The 25,105-nt window shown below is 41.2% G+C and overlaps 2 protein-coding genes across 4 annotated transcripts in view; both read right to left on the reverse strand.

The window, feature by feature from the left end:
* Nucleotides 1-10,040: 10,040 nt before the first annotated feature.
* On the reverse strand, nucleotides 10,041-13,130 carry LOC142026986 (relaxin-3-like). Its single transcript, XM_075020529.1, has 2 exons — nucleotides 12,860-13,130; nucleotides 10,041-10,408 (listed from the first exon to the last, which is right to left on the reverse strand). The coding sequence occupies exons 1-2, from the start codon at nucleotides 13,092-13,094 to the stop codon at nucleotides 10,041-10,043; spliced, it is 603 nt and encodes a 200-aa protein (XP_074876630.1). The 5' UTR covers nucleotides 13,095-13,130.
* Nucleotides 13,131-15,577: 2,447 nt separating this feature from the next.
* The window catches only part of PLGRKT (plasminogen receptor with a C-terminal lysine), a 32,874-nt gene continuing 23,346 nt past the window's right edge, over nucleotides 15,578-25,105 (reverse strand). For all 3 annotated transcript variants that reach the window (XM_075019432.1, XM_075019431.1, XM_075019430.1), the window contains 2 exons: nucleotides 24,861-24,970; nucleotides 15,578-20,113 (listed from right to left, as the gene is read on the reverse strand). In XM_075019432.1, coding sequence (XP_074875533.1) covers nucleotides 19,992-20,113; nucleotides 24,861-24,970 — 232 coding nt within the window. In that variant the 3' untranslated portion in view covers nucleotides 15,578-19,991. The remainder of the gene's footprint in view (nucleotides 20,114-24,860; nucleotides 24,971-25,105) is intronic.

Here is a 25,105-nt window from a genome sequence, read left to right on the forward strand (position 1 = left end):
AGAGCTTTTGTAAAACTTTATTAAGAAATCAAATAGTAACAATAGAACAAAGTCAACAGACAACAATCAATTGTAAGAAATAGTTACAATAGTAACAGATAGTTAAATATAACTGATTATATAGCTCAAGTATATTGAAATGCATTTAAAATTGCAGTAATTCCCCCCCAACAAGAACTCCAGTTAGCAATCATATAGTGTATTATTGAGTACATCTAACTCGAATGATAAAACTACAAAAGCTAAACAATTACATCACAAGGAGTTGAAAAGAACAACTATTAAATGTGGGTGCTAGATGTGTTGCCTGAGCTAGAGCTGATTGAGCTCTATTCAGATCAATGGGCTTTTCTAACTATGTCGTTAAAAACTCTCAGGTTGCTATTGGAAGTGGCTTCTCCTCAGCAATACTGACCTATCGATTGAAAAGGTAAATCAGACTTAACATCTAGTCCATGTACAGCAACTTCTGTATGGGAAGTGTGGAGCTTAAAAATAAGAACATGCAGGTTCTTACTCCTACCTCTGAACGGACCTCTAAAAAGACCTTGAATAAAATTTAAGGTTAAACCTAAGCTTGGCTTCAGCCTTCAGCAGAAGAGCATCTGACATAAAGACATGAATCCCTCTATTCACTTAGCCAAAGATACTGCTATTTAAAAGAATATTTTAATAGCAAATGAAAAAAAAAAATTTCCAAAGGCTAAAAGGACTTCTCTATTAAGGACTGAACAGGTTGGAATTCCACTGCAAACTGAATTTCTAAATGGGGGAGAGGAGAGAAATGTTTGGCAAATCTTTCAGAAATCACAGGAGAGTTCCCAAGGTGAGAGAATACTAAATTCCTTAGATGTGAGGACTGTCTAGTGGATTTAAAGGAACTGACTTTTCAGTATAAATGTATGCCATTCTGCTTTCCATTTATCATTTGTTTCTTCTGCTAAGAAAAGAATATTAGTCAAGAGTATGCATGCAAAAAAGTAGGGAAGCTCAATTCCAGCTATTGACAATCTTTGCAACTAATCTAGAGTAGCATAAACTGAACAAAACTATTTGTAAGAGGAGTACTGTCAGACCCTCTTAGTATGGTGTTCTAGCCATTTATCAAAGGTGTGCTGTCAAGGAGGAGAGACGGAACAAACTGAGTTCAGACGATCCTCTCTTTGGTCTAGTAGTATTTGATATTTTCATTACTTACTTGCATGAAGGAAGAGAGACAATGCAGATGCAGAAAGAACAAGAGAGAAAAGGTGCAGAGGTATTTGCAGATGGCACTAAGCACAAAGGGACCGGAATTATGTTGGAAGAGTTCAGACTGATCTTCAAAAATTAGGGAAATTATTTACTGCATTTAGGAATAATCAAAAGCATAAATACAAGGGATGTCTGGCTGTACAGAAGAATCTGGTGTTGTAGATGCTCACAGAGTGAGATAACAATATCATATTGTAAAAACAGGCAAACATCATACAGGGATATATAAATGAGAATTTTAACTGGAAGATATGCAAAATATTTATTCTGCTGGGAACAAATAAGGCCCGCATTACCATGTCCAGTTTTGGACACCACAGTTAAGGAAGGAGAAAGTCTGTAAAACAGTAACAAGAATTATCAAAGATACAGAAAATGTGGCTTATAAAGAAAGAATGTAGAAATGGCAGTTGTTTTATACAGAGCAAAGATGACTGAGGCAAGAACTTGCAGAAGTCTTCAGCTATTCTAAAAGCAGCAGTAGAGATGAGAGAAAGAAATTTTACACAACCAGTGTAGGACGAAGAGCAATGTGTTTAGATTACAGAAAAGTATTTGAGAATCCAAAAAGACTTTTTAAGAGCAAGGAAAAAGTAATCACTGGAATAGACTTCCCATAGAGGTTATGAGATCCTCACTGCATATTGGATAAATATCTATCAAGAATAACTTCAGTATGGCAGAAGAGGTAGATCTGCAGAGATATAAAAAAACCCTAGTACATTTTACAGGATCTCATAATTATGATTTCTTTATAAATAGCAGAAAACTATCAACTTGGGGTACTTAGTAAGTGGTATGTGGTATGATAAAAGGACTTGATCATCATATCCTGGTTCAATTTCTCTGTCCATTGATACTCTTTGTATCTCTTCCATTAGACATAAATTGTTGACCAAGTCTGAGACTAAGATTGGACCTAGCTTCACCTAGGCTCCATAAGGAGTTTAGAAAGCAAGAGGGTCCATTCTGAACCTCGTAACTCAATGGGAGAGTCTTCCCTACTCTTTGCATCTCCTGTCTCTCTGTTCTAACTCATTTCTAACTCAATTTTCTTTTGGATGTTTCTTCCATGCAGTAATTAATAAGGTGAACCTTGTCAAACCACTGTTAAAATTTCTTAAATTCCATCGGATTTATTGAACTCTGTCAAATTATTACTTTACCTCAATAAAACATACTGCTGCTTCTGTCTTTGGAGTGAGGTGCATTCCACTCATCTGCGACATTAGCCTAGTCTCAAGTCTCAGCCCTGGATCACTGGTGCAGTGGTGCTAGTCAATTGCACTTGGTGATTTCAGTAAAAAATGGAGCATAGGGGGAGCCATTAGATACTTTTTTTTTTTTCCTTCTCTATGTCATGATTTGTTTTAATGCTCCTTTCTTTTCTAAAAATGATGACTATACTATGGTCATTCTTTCTTATGATGCCTGCCATGTCCACATTCTCAGCCAGGTCTTTTGTAGTGGTTGTAATTAAACAGCACATTTCCCACCCCCCACCCCCCCTGCCACCTGTTTTCTCTATCTTCTGCAGAGTGCTTCAACAGTTTCCAGAATTTTCTGGGTAGTCTGTGTCCTTTTTTAACAAAATGGTAATTGACATTTCCCATTAGTATGAAGTTTTTATGCTTTTGATAAGTCCTTTGGTCACTAGGAGAAAGACTCATCTCCATTATCTTCTTTATTTACAGCCTACTGTAGTCCCTTACATGACAGCAATATTGCTTTTACTGAGAAATGTCTAGTCACTCTAGCCTCTGATAGCCCTTCTGGACTAAAGAATAAGCACACACCTCCTTGAAACAGCCTTTTAGTTTTAGCTATCTTTCCTGAACAGACCATACTTGTCTGTGGGAACTGTCCAACCAAATCTCTATTGTGCCAATAAAGAGACAATTTTGAGTATGATTTAAGACATCTAGCCATTCCTGTTTCCTATCCTCTTGCATTACTGTTATAAACTAATTAGCGTGTGTATATATATGCTAGTTATCTATTAGTATATAATGAATATGTATTTGTATATAAGAAACTAAGATGTTTTTGCTTACCTCCATCAATACCACATCAGGAAAATACTTCCTTCCACATCTAAGTCTTTATACCAATTGCTGTCTTGTATGTGACTCCTTGGTTCATATCCTTTCTGCAGCCAGTCCCAGCTGCACTCCTGCAGGGGAAGTCCCAGAGGACCTTGGCCGGGCTCCTGTCCCACACCCTGCCCACAGCAGGCTCAGCTGTGGGATGAGACAAGGTTCCTCAAGACATTACCCACCTGGGGCTTGAAAACTCCCTAAGGCTGGAGACAGCACAACTTCCTTGCATCCTGGCCCCGCTGCCAGGCTGTGCTGATGGGCAAAAGGCTCCTTCTTATCTCCTGCCTGAGCCTCTGGTGTTTCACTTTATCACCATCGTCTCTCATCCTCTCACCATGTACTGCTGTGAAAAGCTTGGCTCCTTGATGACCTCTTCATAGATAGGAGGGGACTCTGTCATGGGGGTTTTTTTGGATCCTTTAATTACCTGTTCAGGTCAACTAATTTAGTTTAGCTGTAATCTAAGCTTATGGTTAAATTTAGACTCAAAGGAAAAATTTAAGAGATTATCAGATGCTGCAAGTCTGAAAGAGAGAATAGCTAAGCCAAGCTAGAAACACCACTGAAATTTCACTTACTTACATTTCCATGCAAAAGGATTATACTATGAGCAGGACAGGTGCTTTTTTGAAGCCCAAGCCACTGTGATCTAACGAGGTTTGAATTTAGAATAGGTACACAGCTCTGATCATCGCTGGAGTCTATTTTTTAACAGACTCTCTCCTCATTGATAATGATCTTTAGCTTCCAGTATGGCCTTTCTGTGTGGCCTGGGACCCTGTGCAAGCTCAAACCCAGCTCACTGACAAACTTTGAGATGGACTTGTTGACTGAGTAAAGTTTTGGGCAAGCTTGGAACCACAAGAGAAAAAGCTTGTGAGTGCTTGAAGGTGGATTGACAAAGCTGTAATTACTGAGGGTCTGCCACAAGTAGAGTCTGAGGGGGATAGAAAGAAATTGTAAGATGTGCTCCTCATATAAATTTTGGAAGGATTCCCAGGAATTGTAGGGTAGTCTAAAAATCCTTGAAAAGAGGACATGTGGACCATAAAGGGTGAGGTTCCAATGAATAAAAGGTCCTCTCCAAGATGAGTCTATCTCTTTGAAGGTATCTGCACTCTGCACCTCTAAGAGGCAATGCAAACAAACAGCTGAGGGGATAGACAGGAAGGTATATCTACACAGTCTTCAGTGCCAGGCTGGAAGTCCTCTAAGTTTCCAAAAGCAAAGCTGAGAATGCTTCTCTCATATCAGATGGATGAGCCTGCAAAAGCTAAACCAAAGTTGAAGGTTAAACAAAATTAGACAAACAAGGTCTGACTGGTTGCTGGACAACTGGAACAATGCAGAAGACTATGCATTCCTCCATGACCTATTCAGTTTCTGAGCCTTCTCATTTAGATGATACACACACGTGGTTCTGTCTCTCATGCAGCACTCAGTGAGGGTGGAAGAGACCCTAGAGACCTAGTGCTGAGAGACGTAAGATGAATGTTGGTAACGTAGGAAGTCTGAAAAGGTGTGAAAAGTACCAGACTTTCCTCTGAAGTGGAAGTGCAGCAATACTGCTACAAACCTTTTGAGGTTCTGAAAAGGTGCCTAGTTGTTCAGGTAACCTGGCCGACATCGTTCCTTGTATCAGGGCTTGAAGGATCTGCAGGATAAATCTTCCTGCCCCTCAAACCAGCAAGGTGTCCTAGCTGTCATCAGCCCATTGTAGAACACACCAACCCCTAATGTTATTGGAAGACGCCAAGACCGACAGCTATCATATCTCAGCAGGGCATTAAAGTTGACCTGCCTACTAAAGTCTCTGCCTCTCAGGAGCTCTGCACAGAGGGCACAAGACTGCTGGGGTCAATGTGGCACTGCACTGGAGCCCTCAGCCCCGTGTTGTGAGCTGAAACAAAAAACGAGCAGGAGGAATAAGCGTATCGTCTCACTGTGTTGCTGCATAGGAAGCGCCTCAGGAGATTCCATCTCTTGGCACAGGGACAAAAAGAGGGAAAACTAGAGAGACAAAGAAGGTCTTCAACAGTGGCGCTTGGTGCCAAGCCTAGTTGCTGCTCAGCTCAATAACTTCTGCAGTGCTAGAAGCATATAGTGATGGGCAAACTCTTTACACCAGTTCGCTGACACAGGGAACAACTTTGTGCTAGCATTTGAATAAGCCACTGAAGAAAGATACCAGGAGAGCTGAAACCATGGTGATCCAGTTCTGGAGCAGAGGCAGAAAGTGTGATCTCACTGCACTGCACTGCACTTTCAGCTTGTCTGGACATAACAGTTCCTGAAAGAGGCACTCCTCCGTGCCAGAAGGCATTTGCTGGCTGAGATGTCACAGAAACTGCAAGGACCTGGAGAGTCTCAGGTCAGACAGTACGGTCCAAAGAAGGCAATCCAGACGAGGTGAAGAAGAACATCTTGCTGGGGCCTGTTTGGCTGGCCTACTTGGAAGGGCAGTACCCAGAAGTTTTCAAGGCACAAAGGCCGGAAGCCTGGTTTTGGTTCTCACCTGAGTTTCTGTACACAAGAGATACACTAACTCACTCTGCTGTGTTGATGATGTGCTCTTGAAGAGTCATAGCTACACATCTGGCTTTACACACTTTAAGGTTAAAACAGTGAGTAGGCTGCAGTTTGAGGAACTTCTAGCATTGCAAATCAAGTATAGGACACTTCCAGGAAAAAATGTAGATAGTGGGGAGGTTAGGTGGAGGAAAAGAGGCTGATGCACAGACTGGCGAATTTACTTTCCTTCCTATTAGTGCTGTCTCTCTAGAGCGAATAGGTCAGAAAATAGTACTGGACAAGCACACTGTGGTGGTGCAGTATTTGATAGCAAGACCTGACCACAAAGCAGTCAGAGTAACACTCAAGTAACTGTTGGAGCTAAAATCCAGGGAAAGGAGCCAACAGCTCAGCTGTTTGTTCCCAAGATACAGAAAAGCTGTGCAATGAAAAAAATCATTCTACACATGATGGCAACATGGCACAAATGAGGAAAGGACCCTCTTTCATCTACTTGCTAATACTGGTAAGTGACTGCAGAGCAGCAGATGGGATACAAATCTATCCAGGTTCTGTTCTGCTGAGTAGGAAAGGAGCTTGCATTTTCTGTTGAGTCTCTGAGGCCTGCTGAAGAGGAAGGACGGTCGTCTCAGAAAGTCTTCCAAAAACTCAGAGTGCTAACTCTAAGTTTGTCTCTGGCTTTGCCAGAATGTAGAAATAAAGGTTAACTTTTTTCCTGCCTATCAGCAGATGTAAAAAAAAAAAAGAGGACAGCACATCTACTTCAATAACTCAGAAATCTAGATTTTTTTTTTCTGTATGGTTTAAACAGCTGGCAAAGTAAGCAACTGACCAAAGAGGACTAAATATAGAAGGGAGCTGTGTCCTCTAGGTCTCTGGGGATTTGTTAGATATCCCTCTGTAGCACGTTTAGCGTCTGTGTATGGTCAAACTTACACCTTATCATCATTTGAGGTACTTGGCTTTAGCTATATCACGATCTTCACAATGCTGAATGCTTTACATGAAGAGTTCTGTCAGGTTTTAAACAGGGCAACAGCAGGGAATAGAGCTGGAAAACCTGCTGTATATACTGCTGTGGATTGTTCCCATGTCTCTGGGCATTGTTCAAGGAGTTAGCTCATAGTCAGACCTGAACTGGACTACACCCACAGTGAAAAAAATCCCCAAACCATCCAGAATAATAAAAACTCTTGCAGACACAAATAGCCATGCTAATATGGGAATGTGCTGATGGATCATTTTCTACTCACGAACTCACTCAGAATAACTGTGCAGAAGATGGCTCACACATCTTAACAGATTACCCAGAAATCGGACACTTCCTGTGGGTTAAGACTACATCAATGGGACTGTGATTTCTGTAAGTAGCAAGTTGCTAAAACAATGCTTTTCTGAATAGCTCATTGCTCTGTGAATGAAATGGGTGAAAAAAGCAGCTTATTCCTTGTGAAAAAATGTACATTTCTGAACAGTTGTGATCGAAAGCACAGAGTGCTGCTTTGAACTGCTCTGCTCATGTTTATGCCTCTATATACATATGGCAGAACTCCCAGAGGAGGTTTCAGCAGAGACAATGTCCTTTTGGTTTGCTATTTGGATCAATATAATTATTTTACATTTTGAGCTGTCTGCTCCAAAATGTGTTTGCTTCCCCCATGTAACACCTCATTTTATGTAAAAGGTTTCCTTTTAGTCTTAAAAAAATGGGTTTTGCACACTGAGTCACGTGAGCAGGAGCAGATGGCATCCTCTAGACCAGTTGCAATCAAATGACACATAATTGTCACCTTTGGCTACATTGCAAAGAAACCATTATAAAATATGGCCTACCCACACAGAAAACCTTAGAGGTCTTTGAAAACTCAGTTTGCTTTAAATAAAGAAAACCTTTGCACACTCTAGTGTGTACACAGAGGCAAACACTTCCTTACTCTAAAATACAGACTGACTTTCAGTCTGAGCCATGTATCTGTGTCATGGCTGACCTCCTAAAGCCGTTACAGACTATGATGAGGCCTGTTAAGAAACCAGATGAAAACACCCATTTCACCATTTCTCTGGGTTATGCATATAGACCTATCTTGACTCATACCTCTGAAAAATGCCTGGTTTTGTCAGATAAAGACTGATTTTTCAGCTTATAATTTTGTCTCGGCATGAAACAGTTAATCTCAAAATAATTGAGATTTAACTAATTTCCACTTAAACTATTTATAGTTTTACCAACAGGTTACATCTAAGCTGGCAAGTTAAACACCAGCTTGTTCTGTTCAGAACTGAAGCTGACAAATTTAAGGTTTTAACTATATCTTTGTTTCACTCAGGATATAAGAAAGCCTGCTCACAACACATGCAAGCTGTGTACCCGGCCAGACCAGTGCTACTGGGGCAAGCAAGCAGAATAAACACCATATTCGCCTTTCCCAATATTCCTTTTTAAAAGCTTGGCAGAAAGTTTTCTAGCAAAATGAACAATGCATACAGGCTAATTTTCAGTTTCATCAAGCATGGCATTTTCACATTTTCCCCTTTTCTTACGGATTCTGTGTACCATTTATTCTTCATCTTACTAAGGAATCTTAACTCCCAAAGCCCTGTCTCCTACCTCAAAATAAGGAATACTTCCCCTCAAACTCCTCCTGTATTCTTCTAGGAAGTCCTGATCTAAACTAGGAGTCTCCAAACCCAAAACTATTTGTGAGGTGACGTTGCTGGAAGCTAAGCTATAGAAGTTTAGCTAGCCTGTTGCAAAGAAAACTATAGCAAAAGTTTACCGTTACCTTCTCCACTCAGAGTGACAAAAAGCATCTTACAGTCACAACAACAATGGTGTGGAAGAAGGTAACTAATTTCTTGCTAAACATTATTGTTACAATGACAGAAGACATAGTGCTTTTCAGCTGGAAGATAACAGCATTCACAGTGAATGTCCATTCTGCCCAGTCTCTACTGAATAAACTTGACATGGTTTAAAAAACATAAAAAGGATTAATTGATGCCCAATTGCTGGAATAACAATATCATTTTAGGAAAAGGGATAAAAAAGTGATATAATAATTTCACTAAGCAGTAGTTCAGTCAAAGAACACTTTTCAAAAGACAATTTGAAGAACGATGCCAAAGGTAACAACTGTGCAGTCTAAGCAATGAAGTATACTGTGAGTGAACTACTGCTACAAGGCTAGGTTACCATGAACATCATAAAGGTCAGAAAAAACAAAAACCTCAAGTCATCAACAACATCTCTGGAAATGCAACTTGTTACAGCTGAGAAAAACAGCTAGGAAGGCAAAAAGCTTAGAAACTACAAAGATTAAATTAGCTATTTATAAATACAGTAGCACTTAGCAATGTAGAAATACATTTGAAGAATTGTAGACCAGCATACCGTAAGAACAGACAGGAAGATGTCGGAGTGTCTGTAGAATAAGTCACTTAAAACATGTCCAACACTCTCACTTGGCAGTAGTAGTAAAAAATAGGGAAGTAAGGTAACCAGGTAACCAAGGAATAATTAAAGTGTTGATACTTCATCTACTAACTATTTAAGCCCATCCATGAATATGAAGAAATATTTAGGCTGCAAGTGTTGTATTGTGGTAAAGTTTCTAGAAAGACAAGAGTCTATTGCATAAAACAATTCTGCAACTACAAGAAAATGGAAAAAGTGTGTTCAAAATAATCATAAAGCTGAGTCAGTGTTGAGTGGAGTTTCAAGTGGCAAAATATCCTTTCTGTACAGCTTTGTACCATGAATTTCATTTCAAGAACATCTCAAGAACATAGCTGGATGTTCTTTCTGTGGACAGAGAAAGAACAATTCGGTAACACTTGGTATAATTATACTTTAATGAAACACTGAAGTTCTTACTAAAGTGTTACAAAGATATAATACATTTGTAATGCAAGTGTAAAGGCTTGACATTAAAATGAAGACTTAGTAAAAAATATAGATTAAAAGTTACTGCAGCAAAACAGTCATTACAATTACACTTGTGGATTTTTTTTTTTTTTTTTTTAAGAAAACCAGCAGTATTGACTGGCACATACAGACAAAATAAAATACAGTGAGAGTTTTCTTCCTCCATACAGTATTCAATCAAGTAGCACTGCAACAAACATTGATTTCATGCATAAAGTGCAGAGAGGATTTTAAACTCTGCATATAGTACTAATTTCAGCTTTTGTACAGCCCCATTTGCAACACATTCCTGCCAAACCCAGAGATTCCCGTTTTCTTCTGGAATACCTGGCCCAAAGATAACTGTTTGATCCCATGGGGTTTGGAATTCCTGTTCCTCCCCTGTCCTTCTGAACAGCTTCCTCTACCCGGCGAACAAGTTCTTTGAAGTCATCTGCCACAGGTACATATTCATTATAGTCATTTGAACTATCCAAGTCCTTAAACATCTCCCATCCAAGAAACGGGCTGGTTCTCTGCAGTTGCTCCCCTTCAGGACCTAAAATTGATTGCAGCTTCAAGTTTCCCAGTAGTTTGTTACTTGCTGTTTGTGCAGAATCTGTTGAAAGAGAAGACAGACTCTAAGTTCAGATTGTAGGAGCATCAAAAGGAACATGTAGCTCTATGAAATAGCAGTAAAACCCATTTGGTTAGTAATAAGCAAAGCACGGCTATCTAGGAGAACTGTCACTGCTGCAGTCTCTACTCCATGATTTACTTATAGCTTACTTATAGGTGAATCCTTATGTTTTAAAGGCTATGCTGCCTGTTAGACATGGAGAGTACCCAGCTACAACTGTGACTGAGGTATAGACATCCCATCACAACTGCAGTGTTACTGATATAGAAATCTCAATATTTCTATAGAAATAAATTTCTGTTGTAAAGACACGTACCCAGAAACCACAGAAAGCTATATCATGTGGCTCATGAATTAGATTAGATCACTCCTTTCCCATGCACAATCACACAAACTAGCGTCATATGAAGAACAAATGTAGGGAGAACTAAATAAGCAAATATTGTATGTAAACTGCTTCTTATAGATTGTATTTTTCGATAGCTATTTTCAGCTGATGCGTTCCACTCTTTTCATGTCTCAAGACATAGCAGAGGCTTGCAGAATTTACTTAGAAACACACTTTGTCTCACTGACTGAAGTGTTCTCAAAAATCCAGTTCTACTTCCTTTCACCTCATACTGTTTCTCTTGGCTTCTGCAAAGCAAGTGGCATTGCTTACTTCAGCTAATGTGAAAAAAAGCAACTCCTTCAATTCTTAAGTCAAAAAATCCAAAATAAGTGTTTGTCATGTGGTCTTAATGCTGTTAATATGGTTTTTGTTTCAGAAAGCTGAAAGAACGTGAGAACATCTAGTGAATGTTGTATTTACTTTAATATGGCTAATTAACATATAGACGCTAACGTTCAGATGGAACAGCTGCCTGAGTATGTACAAAAATAAAAGTGGTTGTAGTTACTTTACTAGTTAGACAGTAACTGGTATTTAGTGTCTTCTGGGGCAGGGAAGACTTTTAGTCAGCATGCAGCATAGTGGGGGCTCCTTAGTGACTGATGCTCTCAGAAACTACTGTTAATAAAATGGAAAGAAAAGTTTGCTGGGAGAGAACACAATCCCAGCAGAGGCTGTATGTAGGTAATTTGTTATAATCACAGAGGTAACTTATCTTCTACTCAACCTGTCGGAAACAAGCAAAAACCTCCCAAGAAACCCAAAAAACTGGCTTCATTAACTGCCCGAGGTTCAATGTTATTTCATTAACAGCATGTCTAAGCAAGAAAAAAGCTCTTCCATTGCACATTTTAGCCGCAATTCCAACTTTTGCTCGTTAAAAATGCTATTTGCAATATTCAAAATATCAACATAAATGAGAGTCATCACTTAAAATTACTCTGTTACATTACCGTAGTTTGAGAACACAGCCCCAGGAACATCTGCGTACACTTTCTTAATGCACACCCGACAGTAAAATTCTCTGAGGAGTATTTTACCCATTAATTGTTTCACCAAAGATTCCTAAAGCAGTTCTTGCTGTTCAAATGGTAACCTGAAGCACCAGAGTCCCATCCACCCTCCAGCGGGCCAACTCTTTTGTACAGAGCAGCACACGTGAGTGATAAAAACCCCAAACGATTCCACGCCCAGCAACGCCCCGAGCACAGCCCAGGAAGACGAGGGGCGCAGCTTAGAAGCTCCGGGCAGAGAGGGAAAATCGAGCCAGGCCTCCCCAGCCTGAAGAGTTACCCAGCTTTGGGAAGGGAGCAAAGCCATAGCCAGAGGCACGTCCTACCGCCTCCAAGGGTGCATCACACCTCCCTGCGTGGCCAAGAAGAAAAAAGTGTGATTTATTGTGTTTTTTTTAAATGCAGAGAGTTCAGTGAGCCTCGGGCGCCCGCAGGGCTGCTCGGCCCTGTGCAGACCAATGTCTCTGAACAGACCAAAAACTTCGCAGGTCATCCCGGCTACTACCGCCCCAGCGACTGCCCGCTGCCTTTTCCTCTAAATTTGCGGGTTTCCTCTCAGAAGCCACGGGAAACGCCGACCGGCGCCGACCGGCACCGACAGCGAGAAGGACGGGGTCGCTCCCTCCGCGCCTCCGGGCGGGAGGCGGGAGGCGCGAGGAGCGCCGCGGGGCGCTGGCCCTTCCCCGCTGCCCCCCACCCCGCCATTTCTCCTCACAGCACCTCTCCCCACGGCGAGCCGAGGCGAGGCGAGGCGAAGAGAGGCACCCCGAGAGCCACCTCCTCCCGCGGGACCGGGCAGCCAGCGCCGCCGCCCCGGGGCCGCCTGACAGGGCTGCCCCGTCCGGCGCGGCCGCCTGACAGGGCTGCCCCGTCCGGCGCGGCCGCCTGACAGGGCTGCCCCGTCCGGCGCGGCCGCCTGACAGGGCTGCCCCGTCCGGCGCGGCCGCCTGACAGGGCTGCCCCGTCCGGCGCGGCCGCCGGCCTCGCCCCGCCCCGTCCACCCCCGCCCGCTCCGCGGACACTCACCGGCCGCGGGCGCCGGCTCCATCGCCAGCAGGGAGAGCCGCTTCCAGCGGGACCCGCCGCAGGTGAAGATGACGGCGCGGATGAACTCCCGGCCGCACAGCTTCACTCCGTACCCGTCCTCCTCGCCCTTGGGGAGCACGGCGCCCGCCGCCGCGCCCCGGGCTCCGGGCTGCCCCGGCGGCGCCGCGCAGAGCAGCGCAGCCGCGGCGCAGAGGAGCGGCAGCTTGGGCCCCATGGCGCCGCCCGCCCGCCCCGGCCCCGTCCCCGTCCCCGTCCGCACCGTCCCGCTCCCGCGGACCCGCTCGCAGGCGGACCCGCCGACCGGCCGCCCCGCCGACCGCGACTCGCGGTCCCCAGCGCTACCGCCGCCCCGCACGCGCTGCCGCCGCCGCTCGCCCGCCTCCCGCCTTTTATGCGCTGAGGGCGGCGCTGAGTCACCGCCCCCGGCCCCGGCCCCGGCCCCGGCCCCGGCCCCAGCGAGGGCGCCCCGCCACAGCCCCCCCACCCCCGCCACCCCCGCGGCTCCCCGCCCCGGTGCCGCCGGCAGCTCCCTCGGCGGGCGGTCCCTCTGCCTGCTAGAGGCGTCGAGGCGCCCTCGGGGAGGACTCCCTCCTCTTTCTGCCCCTTGCTTGCTGCCGCCGCTCCTCACGCCTCGGTGAAGATGCACCCCGCCTTCGGCCTCCCTCCTCGGGCTCCCGGCACCCCAGCGACCCGGAGACAGGCTCCATCCCCCCGCGCCGGGCGCTCCGTCTCGTCCCAGCTTTTCCTGTGTGTGGTCAAGCACCGGTTGCCGATGCCCTCTCAAATGACTCTTAAAAGTCTGAAAAACTTCTGCTCCCCTGTTTTTTCCCTTGCAGGTCTAGAATCTGCGTAACTACTCCTACATCCTAAAAATGCTGGCTGAAGCAGAAAGGCAGAAGCAAGTAAAGTAGAATAAACACGCTTCCACAGAACTACTTAAGCCGTGGATGCTTGATGCGGGATTTAAAAGCCTGAATTTCTCCTCAAGTTTGTCATTCTCGAGACCCACGTCCAGTGGCAGCCATAGGTACCCAAGCGTCAGAGACGCCTCGACTCTGACATGCGCATCCTGCAGACGTGGAGCTCCGCACCCGTGTGTTCCCCCAGCAGGCTCTCGGTGACAAGGGTAGTGTTCTTGGGATTCACCAGGCAGAACTATGCGCCCTGTGAAAGTAAACTTTGCTTTGGGGGTTTTTTTCCCGCACAATAGGACAAGAAGTGGCTGCTGTCCCTTTTTTTTAAACAGTCATGCTGTGGAAAGCCAGAAAAGTTCATCTCTCTAAAAATACAATGAAGCTCTTGTCTGTAGATCCTTTTGCTTGAGGGTTATCCTTCCTATCCCTTGAGTACTGCTAGTATATAGAGAAAAACCCTCAAAACTCAATCTAGAAGGAGAGCGCCTGAAGACAGGCATCCACAGCTTAGTGTACAAAGGTGAACAATTCACCTGTGCTGACAGAGACTCCAATCACCTTGTCAGGGAGGACTTGGGTGTTTTATGCTGAGCTGGATCTAGAAAGATGCTGTGGAGTGCTGGAATAGTGAGCAAGCTGCAAAGTTGTCTATACTTGGACTTTCTTTTTGGTCCAGTCTTAAATGTTTTAGACAGTGGTACCGCTTCAACAGTAGACACCTAACTACCATCCAGGCTGTTACTAGGATGCAGTCCGCAGAAGTGGAGGCTGCCAATCCGAAATTCCTGAAGAATAAAACCTCAATCTGTTTCTCCCTCAAAGTCTTAACTGCTATTCTGTTACAGACAAGCTGTGCAGGGGTAATCAAAACTTGCATTTTTAAAGAGAGCACCAGCTTGGTCTTGTTGGTGACGTGGACAACATGTCTGCAAATACCCGTCACATCAGGTGAACTTACTCATGGACTGTAAGTAGTCTTCTAGACAAGGGAATTGTTTTCAGTGACTGGAGAGCTGTAGTCATGTGCAAGAGCACAACCAGGACTTTCAGGGCAATAAGGAAGGTGCCTCCTGAGTCAGGCAGTGACTGACCTGGTGACTGACTGACTTAGCTTGTAAACTAATATAATATATTTTAAACCCTTCTTTGATGCCCAGTATTGGATCCAGTCTTGGATCCAGCAAGATAGATCCAAAATTTTGGAAGCAGCAAAATGTCAGATACATTTTTCTCAGAGTTTTTACCAGGGAATTTTGAGAGATGTCCCCCAATAGCAGGCTGATTTGTCAGTCTAGCTGGAAAACTCCTGACTCTCCACATGCTTTAGTTTCACATTTAACTGGACCATCACTTATTGTGGCACCACATCTAACACTTCCCTAAGCAAAGGCAGGCATTATGATGGCCACCTTTAGGGTTTTTTTGTAAGAAGAACCTCATTTTTGCAACTGTCTGAAGCACGTAACCTCTGACTACAGCTGCTAAATGCAAGCGCTCAAGAGACCAGAAAACAAATAGTTCAAAACAGTTTTTCTGACCTCACCTGCTTCTTCATAAGGGCTACTAAATGTGAAAGACAATACTTTCTGTGCTTTCCGTTGTGCTTGTTGGTGGGTGATAGAGCACAAATTGTCAGAGGCCTTGGAGGAAATGTCTTTTCAAGACATTCATAATTCCTCAGGGGAGCCCACACTGCAGCCCTCTTCATCACTCTTCTTGTTGAAAAGCATTGGCTACGAACGTTCTCTTGCCAGGATTAAAGACTGCAACAACAGGCAGCGACTTAATGAGTTTTATTAAGGATCGTATCTGAATGAGCTGGCGGTATTTTGACATGGCTACATTATGCTACTATGCTTAATGCAGTTTCACTAGTAGGGTGTATTGCTCAGTATTTTTCCTCCAGCCATATTTTAGTAACATTGCCTTTGCATCTAGGGCTTTCAACTATACTGTGATTTGAGTAGCAGGTTGTAAAGAAACTTACTATGTTAGTCATGTAACTTTAAACCATACAGGATTTTATACAGAAAAGCCTAACTGGCAATCTCTCAGTAATTTGCCATCAATTTAAATCAAGTCAGAGGCTAGGTTTGTTTATCTGTTCATCATAGCTAGAACAACTACTTCTATTCAAAACAATACATGCAGAAGAAAATTAATAATTTAAATACAACAATTCTGAAGTAACTATCCACCTTCTTACTGTTTGTATTACAAAGAACAGAAAATAGCAGAGCAAAGAAATGAAATTCCATTTGTGATCTGTAGGATCAAGATAGGTACACGCAGCGTACTGTCTCAATGCAAGTATTTTGTATTTTTTAGTTTCCTAAAATAAGGTAAAGATGATTGTACCACTTCTCTCCCTTGCACTAAATTTTGAATCTGTTGGCCAACAGCAATCAAAGTGTATAGAAGGTAGAGGATGTTTCATGAAAACAGGTGGCTAAATAAAGAAGATGCCTTTTAACAATACCTTGATAACCTTGAATACCTTGAATGAAAGGCTTATTCACATGTTAAGTGTCAGACAATCTACACAGAAGTTCAGAGGTAGGAAAGAAATGCAGACTTCATTAGTCTTTTTTTCAGAGACTTCACTTCAAATTCATGCAATTCAGTGCTGCAAGAACTACTTAGTTTTTGAAAGCTGCCCAAACATGAATTTAAAATATTTCTTAAGTTTGCTCAGTACCAGACAGGATTGTGCAGGAAATGTGAAATACCACTGCATGCATGTGATTGGTGAACAAGTATCAGTGTTATCCAGCTATCTTCATCAGATGATTGTGGGTTTTAGAATGCAGTTCACCTTTAAGAAAGCTAATAGTTAAAAAAATGAAGAAATCCAAACATTTTTATATAATGAATTCCAATACCGATTAACCAATTAAATAATAATGCAGAACTGATCTCATTTGCATATGTCCACATAAGTGCTTTCTCCTTCTACTTTTAAAAGCAGTGATATGCAGTCATAGTCATAAAATAACTTCAAAACATTTAGGAAGGGGCTGCAAGAGTCAACTTTCCCTATCGTAAGGAAGGGTTAAGGAAAGTTAAATCATTCATCCAAGGAATGGAGGAAGGGGCCCAAACTGGACTCCCCATAAGTGACTTTGCTTGTTTCTCAACAATACTCATGTATCCTATCAAAACCAGATTAACAAGGTAAGCGTCAGGCAGGCAGTTGTGGCTCAGAAATAGCGTGCACTTTGTTGGATACTAAATGAGACATACCCATAATGAGAACACAGAGAGTTTAATTTTGACATCCTAATCATGACTGACTTCTCACTTTCCTGGAAGAATCCTGCTCCAAGTGACACTGATTCAGGAGACATGGCTGTCAGACATTATGACCAGAAAAACCAACAGGATTAAGGTAGTAAGAGTAGTGCCCTCAGGTCAGAACAAGCTCCCCCTGCAGTTATTCTCCTTCTCCTCCCCAGTGATTCATGAAAACACAGACAGTTTCTGTGACATATTAAAGTAAGTTTTACAGCTGAAGCCAGTTGAGCACCAATGACAGAAGGGAGCAGGAGGTTTTATGTGTTTTATTTATTTATTTCTATGAGTACAACTGGTATGATGCTTATGGGCAACTTGTGCTGTGAACACCTATTGCCTGAAGTAGAACCCGTCAAAGGTAAGTTTTCCTGCTTTCTTTCATTGTTCTCTAAAGGAAATCACACAATTCAACCACTCTGTAGCTGGATATCTATGTGACAGATATGACTGGGCTTGACACATGCAAGCATTTTGATTAATACTCCGTAACGAAGAATGAGCATCTTCAAAACAAAAGTCTCTATTTATCAAGAAAAAAGCAAAGCTAACAGTAAAAAATAAAGGCAGTAAAGGTGACTAACCCTTAAGTTCTTCAAGTCATTGGCACATTCTATGCAGCCTGTTTAAATCAATTTCTGGGTTTGGCATTAGACTGTCCTGCTTACAGCCTGTTGCTTTTCCCTTATAGATTTGATAACTTTCACTGATTGATACTCACTGTGTAACACTGAATTAAACTTGCTCCATTTCCATCACTTTTTAGTGTGGAGTCTTTCAATGGATTAACACTATTGATCTAAGTTTAACTTTGGGGAGAAAAAAAAATCAAATTTAGCTAGGATGGAGTAATAAATAGCTATCCTGTTATCTCCTAAAACTGCTATCATCTGGGTTGTTATTTTGCTTAGCCTGCTTGCTTCGTTTAACACCACCTTTTAAGCCAACACTACAGCCAGCAATCTATTCCAAACACACAGATATTAATTCCTAATTCACAGTGGAAAGGATTAGGGTATTTCCTAATTTTCTAGGATTTCTAAGTAAAACTGCTGTATGGACTACTAAAACTGCTCTCTTGTAAAAATGTCTTTCATAGGATTAAAAGGTAGCTTAAAAGGCACAAGTGGAGACATACAAATACCAAAACAAGCTGGATTGTTTTTCTTTCTTGGAACAAAGAGTATCATTAGATGACAGATCAAAACACAAAAGGCTGTTACAACTTCTTCAAAATTAAAGCAAGGTGGACTTCAGAACTTGGAGGAAAGGTAGTAGATGATCTGTTATTCAAAGCAAAACAAATAAACAGGGATGCATACATCCTAAGAGTAGTACATAATGTAGCAGCAAGTGGTGACGGATTATCTAATAGGACAGGCAGAAAAAGTGAGGTGGTCTTGGGCTGCATTTTGTGAGCTCAGAGGACATGGGTAGCACCATAGGCTGAGTTGAGGCACACCTTCCAAGACAATTAAAATCACTGCTGTAAATCCTAAACAGCCAAAGTGTAGACCAAACTATTATAACCAAACATGCTATTATAACCCATTTTATCAGTCTGCACATTAAAATGTATCACATTTGAAATCTGTTACAGATTGTATGTGTTGTTAACATGCAGGTGACAGAACCAATTACAGAAGTGATTGAATGCAGAAGTGAATGCACTTTCAGAAATCAATCTTACACAGCTATGGAAACTGTGCTATTAATGTCTTCTATGTTGAGGAGCTTTTGTTTTATTATATATTCACCTTTCTTTGTGTAACAATATTCTAATTTTAGTCAAGTAATCTTCAAAACCAGATTTGAGGCATTATCTCCAGCTGGAATTTAATTTTTAACTCAACAAATTGTAAATACAGACTTAGGCTTAATTCAGTATTGGATGCTTTTTGAGCATTTGGTTTTCATTCCACAATTAGACTAATGTTAGAAGAGTTTCCATCCAAAACACAAAATAATCTGTTTTTAAACAAAATTTCCAATACAGAAAGATGCTTTTTTTTTTTTGCCAAGTGTAACATCAGAACACTAAAATATACTAAAATTATATCCTCAGTATAGACCATGCTAGAGTAAAGGCATGCAAAAAATCCCTCAGTTTTTCAGTACTTGTAAGGCCCCTTGGATCTACCCACTACAAAAACATACATTAATAATTTTGCTTGCTGTTAGCCAAAGTTAATATTCATCTTAGTAGTGAAACTCTGGTTTTATGTAAACAAATTATCCTGAGTTTCAGAATGTTAAACAAGCATGAAAAAGGTTCAGGAAATAGCTACATAATTTGTCTTCTCTTTTTGAGAAATTATCTCTGCTCATACTTTAATGCAGTTTTTCCTAAGAGTAAAACACACAGTTAGCAAGTGACGTGTTTGCTTCTGAACCTACTTCTGATGAAAGCTGTTTATTCCAGAATTTGAAGCAGAGATGGTGAATTTACTGCCTAAAGAACAGCAAATAAAAAGTGTTATATTCTTCAGAGAAGTTGACTGTCTATTCCTGACTTCAGATTCAGCTGTGCATCCTAAAATATATTTGAAAATTATGACCATATTTATACAAATTTGTAACTACCAGTTAACTTTTTTTTTTGTTATAGTGAGTTTGGTCAGTACCAGACATTTTTATTACAGGTGAAAGTTATTTTCAGACTCTAAATAGACAGTGGAAATTCAGTATTTCGTTCTAAACAAGAAAAATATACTATAGCAACAATGGATATTTTCAAGAGACACATACAATACGAAAATTATTGCTTTAGAAAGTACTGATTTAAGAAAATGAATTCTATTTTGATTTTATAAAAGCTCATAATTTTCTCAAAATTTAATGGTTAATTTATGTCCAAACCCAGTATTAGAATCACATTTCGGATATTAAGCTTTAATACAGTCTTCCTATTTTTCTATGAAGAATTTGCTCTGTGATCTTCTGATCTTCTCCAGGTCTTCATAAGTGAGCGGTCCTTTCGGCAATTGTAGCAAAGTGCTCTGTGTGTCCAATATGTTCTCTGCTTCATCTTAAAAAAAATAAAGAAATTAAATAAATTTCCTTACCTTTACTGTGAGAAAGGAAAGGAAGTAAAAAAACCCCAAAACTAAACAACAACCCCCAAACCCCTGAAACTGATTTCACTATTCTTGTTTGGGCCAGAACAACAAAATACCAGGTCACAGCTATGTATTTCACAAAGGAGCTGATGCCAATGTAGCATTAAAGTTGTCTTTAACGAATTTTGGACTGGTGGGATAACTGCATACAGAAGTGTTTGGTCTGAACTGAATATCTGCCTCAGGCTGCATTTGTTTGAAGGAACTTCCCCCAAAATAATCAACTGTGCTATTGTTGTTGCCATTTCTGTTAGCCCCTTTCTCTAAAAACTACACTGAGTTACAGTAATGTTTCATTTAGAGATTTATTATACATGTGCTTTGGAATGGAGGCATGAGATACAGCTAGGACTCAGCATCATCACATACTTTGTACCAACCCCATACTGTATTTTGCCAATTAGGAGTCTGAGAAGAGGGTAGATCAGGCATACACATAAAAGCATACATAAGCTTTAACAAGTAAATCCCCTGTACACAGTATCCTAGATGTGTCATATTTGGGCACAATTTTTCTTCTTGTCTCAGGCCAAGGCTAAAAGATGTCAGGCTACAGGCAGAAAGCGGGTAGCACAGGACCTGAAGAAGGATTGGTCAAAGCATACTGCTCACAAAAAGATTTACTAAGACAGTTACCTAAACATGCAGTCTTAACCACATAGCAGGGAGAAGCTGTAGGGTGCAGAATGCTTTGGGTAACGCTGGAATGAAAACATCTAGGGCAGGGAATCAAAAAAACAAAGATACAGATCGAACATCATACGTAAGTTGTGGTGGTCTGATTATGATATAAGAAAGGATGAAGATTAGGCAAAGAATGTGTTTGTTTTGGCTGATGCCATTGGGTACAATACCAACAATCTTGTTTACCTATGCCTTAGCTCCTAACTTGATGATCATTAGGGCAGTAATATGAAGCTGCATTTACGTGCAATAAACCTGAATGAATATTGTAATGCAGTTGAGATTATGGTCATTCTTTAAAACAGGTCTGAATGGCTGAAATCTCCACTGCAGTTTTGGTAGTATTACGGTGCTTGGGATCAACACACATCAGTAATATCCAACAGGATGACACTGGTTACCACTTCCAGTAACTGGTAATAACACAATGTCAGTCAGTTGCATATAGCATCTGATTATGGAATAGCAACAGATCTTAGGTGACAGATGTTATAGATATTCAAGTCTCTTTGCCTGTGACTCACATGCACTAGAGCAGATTGCTCAGTCACCATCCTTCTCTCATGGCTCAGGATACAAGGAGTGAGCTATCTAAATTTTGGAAAAGGTAGCTGGAGTTTCATCGCTTAGTGGAGAAGTTCTGTGCAGTTGGAGGCTGGCTATATAATCCCTCCCCTCCTCTCATCATTTGTCTGAAAAACACCAGCAATATGTATCTGAACTGGGAGGAAAAGCAGAACAGCAAGGCCAAAAACTTAGACAGCAGATCCATGACTGATTCTAAGTGTCCTCAGCCATTCAGGAAAGATAGTGCACCTGAGGGCTGTTCTGTAACCCTGCCATGCCCACAAGATTCAGTTCTGATACATGGCCCTGGCACACTTATGGCTTTTCAACAGCACAAGCAGAACTCAAACCAGCTATTTACCACTATGTCCTCAGTTTTTGCTTTAATTAGCCCAACCTATAAAGCAGGGGAAAAAAATCTCCGATTTCAATGTGGGAGAGTAAGCAAGTAATGAGAAAATGTTTGGACAAGCAGGCTAGAGATAGAAGAAAAAATTAACTGTAAGCAAGATCAGAGACAAAATGCCTGGTGAAAGAGGAATAAAGAAACTTTCCAGGGATAAAAACTGATTCCAAAGAATGAGGGACAGCAAATGCAGGGCTGTTTGATCAAGGTGGTTCAGATACAAAGATGATTGTGCAGCACGGAAATAACTGCAGATTAGTGTTGGAGAGGGAATTGGCTGTTAGGCTGAAGACAGGCATACCTTGGAGGAAAGAGACCAGTTAAGGAGGGAACAATAAAGAGAGTGGTATATACATTCATCATTACACCACAGAGATGAAGCATGGCATGCACCAACAGAATACATGGGCAAGCAGAGAAGTGGTTGAGAAAGTAGTATGGGAGTGGACACACAGATCAGCTGAGTAATAAGAACAAGCATTGTGGCTGCAGGTCAACTGTGTCATAAAACACTCTCTTCAACTAACTAATTTTAACCGAAAATAAAAATTAACTCCTGAACCTGATTTCCACATAATTACAAAACTTCTTCTGATTTCCAGCCCAGATTCATTCAGGCTAGTCCACTTCCTTTTATTCTAGTGCTGATAATTAATAATTAGTTTAATTTCCTTCTCTTACTTTCCTTTATCCTATCCTGTAAGTAGGATCTGTAGACCCAAATCTCTCATGTCTTTTTACAAGGCTAAACAAACTAATCACTTTGTTTTCTCTCGCAAGGCAGCTTGGCATTCCCTAATAATTTTAACTCTTAAGTAACTCTAGATTCCTTATACAGAAGTGATCCAGATTACGTATAAATTTCCAAGGAAGGTATTACTGTTTTCCTGCATCAGTAACTTCCTATCTGTACTAAGGTTGTCAAATATCCATCCTTGGAGACACTCAAAAGCCATCTTGACATTTTTCTGGGTAATTGGCTCTAGGCGATCCTGCTTGAGCAGCGGGGGTGGACCAGAAAACCTCTAGAGGTCCCTTCCAACCTCCACCATGCTGTGATACTAGGAAACCTCAACTGAAGTTTCCAGATATCACTTGACTCTCATAATTTCATCACACTACTGGACCATACTCATTCTGTGACCACCTAATACATTCAGGTTTTTCCCTTTTTCTATCATTTCCAGCTGGGGAGTTCTGATGGTAGAAATCCCTATTAGCATCTAGCTTCTCACTGAACTCCTTATCAAATTGAATCCTATTTTATTATCTCAGTTCTTCAGGTCATCAGTTCTTGTACTACAGTTTATTTCTTCTCTGTTGATGACACCAATCAAGTTTGTCATAGATTTGATTAGTATAACCTACTCGTAATTTCAAATACAAACCAAAAGCCAGTCCAGACCAAAGCTTGAGGAATATTGCTAACAATGCTGCTAAAGCCTAGCTTTCCTCTTTAAGCACAAACCTTCGACGTCTTCTCTTTACTCCTATGCTTACTTGTCTACTAATTTCCATGTCCTTCATGCTAACTTAATCTTCATGTGATACCACACTAAATGCTTTCATGAGTTTATAGTAGATCTACCACATTTCTTTTGGAAAAGAGAAATTATTTTCCTGGAAAATACAGAGTTAGTTTGGCATATTTCATTTTATCTTATTGTCCATTTGGCTCCATAGCTTCTTTTCTCCAAAACCTTTTCACAAGCCTTGCATGCTGCTGAAGTTGCCCTAGTGGATCTGAAGTTATGACGACTTTTCCTGTTTGGAAAGCAATAGGATACCACATTGCCCCTCTTCAACCTATACAGGACCACAGGGGCGTCAGTAAACACATTACATACTCTTGCCATGTGGTTTGCATTATAATATGCCCACTCTTTCAAAATTCTGGAATGAGAAGACCTCATTTCTTAAAAAAAAGTTATTAACAAATCCTAAATTCCAAGCGTTCCTTCTGCATTGTCCTTTTCAAAACTATGATGTCCAAGAGCCACCCAGTTTTTCTCCCTGTGCTTAACTGCCTCTTCCTATTAAAATCCCAAGAAATGTATTTAGCACGGTTTAGGAAGTGTTTGCAGATATACATTGCTGCATCACCAAAATATATTTGCACCTGTATGCAGCAGAAAATATCTCAGAGTTTGTCTAATTAATATATTATTATTTTCAATGAAGTACACAGAGTTAGGAAACCTAGCTCTTAGATCTGGAGGCTAAGACTAAGCACTGAAACAAATTTTTATTTTGTTTCAGTATGTTTGTGTCAGTAGCAGATGGGAAAATCAAGATAGTTACCTAAGATGATTTGTGAAGGTGACAGGCCATGGCCCAATGCTGTCTTCACTTACTGTGAACACTCTCTTAGCATGCCTCCTTCACTAGGAATCTGAGCTAACATAAATGCACCTCCGTAATTCTCAACACCCATCACTTAATCAGATCTGCCACTGGCAACTATGAGCCAAGATCCCACTTTCTGGGACTCACCTTTCTTCTTTCCATCTTAGCAGGGCACCATGGCAAGATGATCAGCTGATGTATTGTGTTTGGTCATGTAGGTGTAAGGGCATGATTCCTGTCTGTATCCCTTTATCTGCTTTTATCATCCCTATCCCTTGCCAAAACAGCAGCATCAGAGGGGAATATGGAAGGAAATCACTAGATCTGTCATTTCTCCCAAATACACAATGATTACTTCAGCTGTATTTATAGCCTTAGAATTCACATTTTTTGAAACAAGAGAGGAAAAATTAACAAACACTCTTAAATGGAAGGAAAGGCTGTAAAAGTAGAGTGAGTACTCTTGACTGGGAAAATACCTGATTGTAACAGAGAAGAAAGGAAATGAAAGAGTAAGATTTTTGTCAAAAAAAAAAAACAATCAGAGAAAATCTATTCCAAGTTTTCTCCCAGCCTTTCTAAAAAGATGAGAGGTTATGTGAAATACTATGCTTGGTTCTATGTGTGAAGCAGACAGACTTATATACACACACCTTTTATCCTTTGCAACAGCGTTCCATAGCCCATATCATATTGATAGGCAAATATAAAGCTCAGGGGAACTATTGGCAGTAAAACTCCTGGGTTCTTCTTTTTTATTGCTCTGTTAAAAAAAAAAAAAAGAAAAGAAAAAAAGAAGGAAAAATAAGATTATTTAGGACATTCAGCACATCAGCAGTGTTAGTTTAGGTTGACCTTGACTGTCTAGGACTTGTGTATCCTTCTACAATCTCTAATC

The sequence above is a fragment of the Buteo buteo genome, chromosome Z (genome assembly GCF_964188355.1).
Source record: "Buteo buteo chromosome Z, bButBut1.hap1.1, whole genome shotgun sequence".
NCBI classification, from domain to species: domain Eukaryota; kingdom Metazoa; phylum Chordata; class Aves; order Accipitriformes; family Accipitridae; genus Buteo; species Buteo buteo.

Coding starts and splice junctions, on each gene's coding strand:
- LOC142026986 (XM_075020529.1), bottom strand. CDS start 13,094: ATGGGGCCCAAGCTGCCGCTCCTCTGCGCCGCGGCTGCGCTGCTCTGC. Junction 10,409..12,859: donor GGAGCCGGCGCCCGCGGCCG/GTGAGTGTCCGC, acceptor CTCTTTCAACAG/ATTCTGCACAAACAGCAAGT.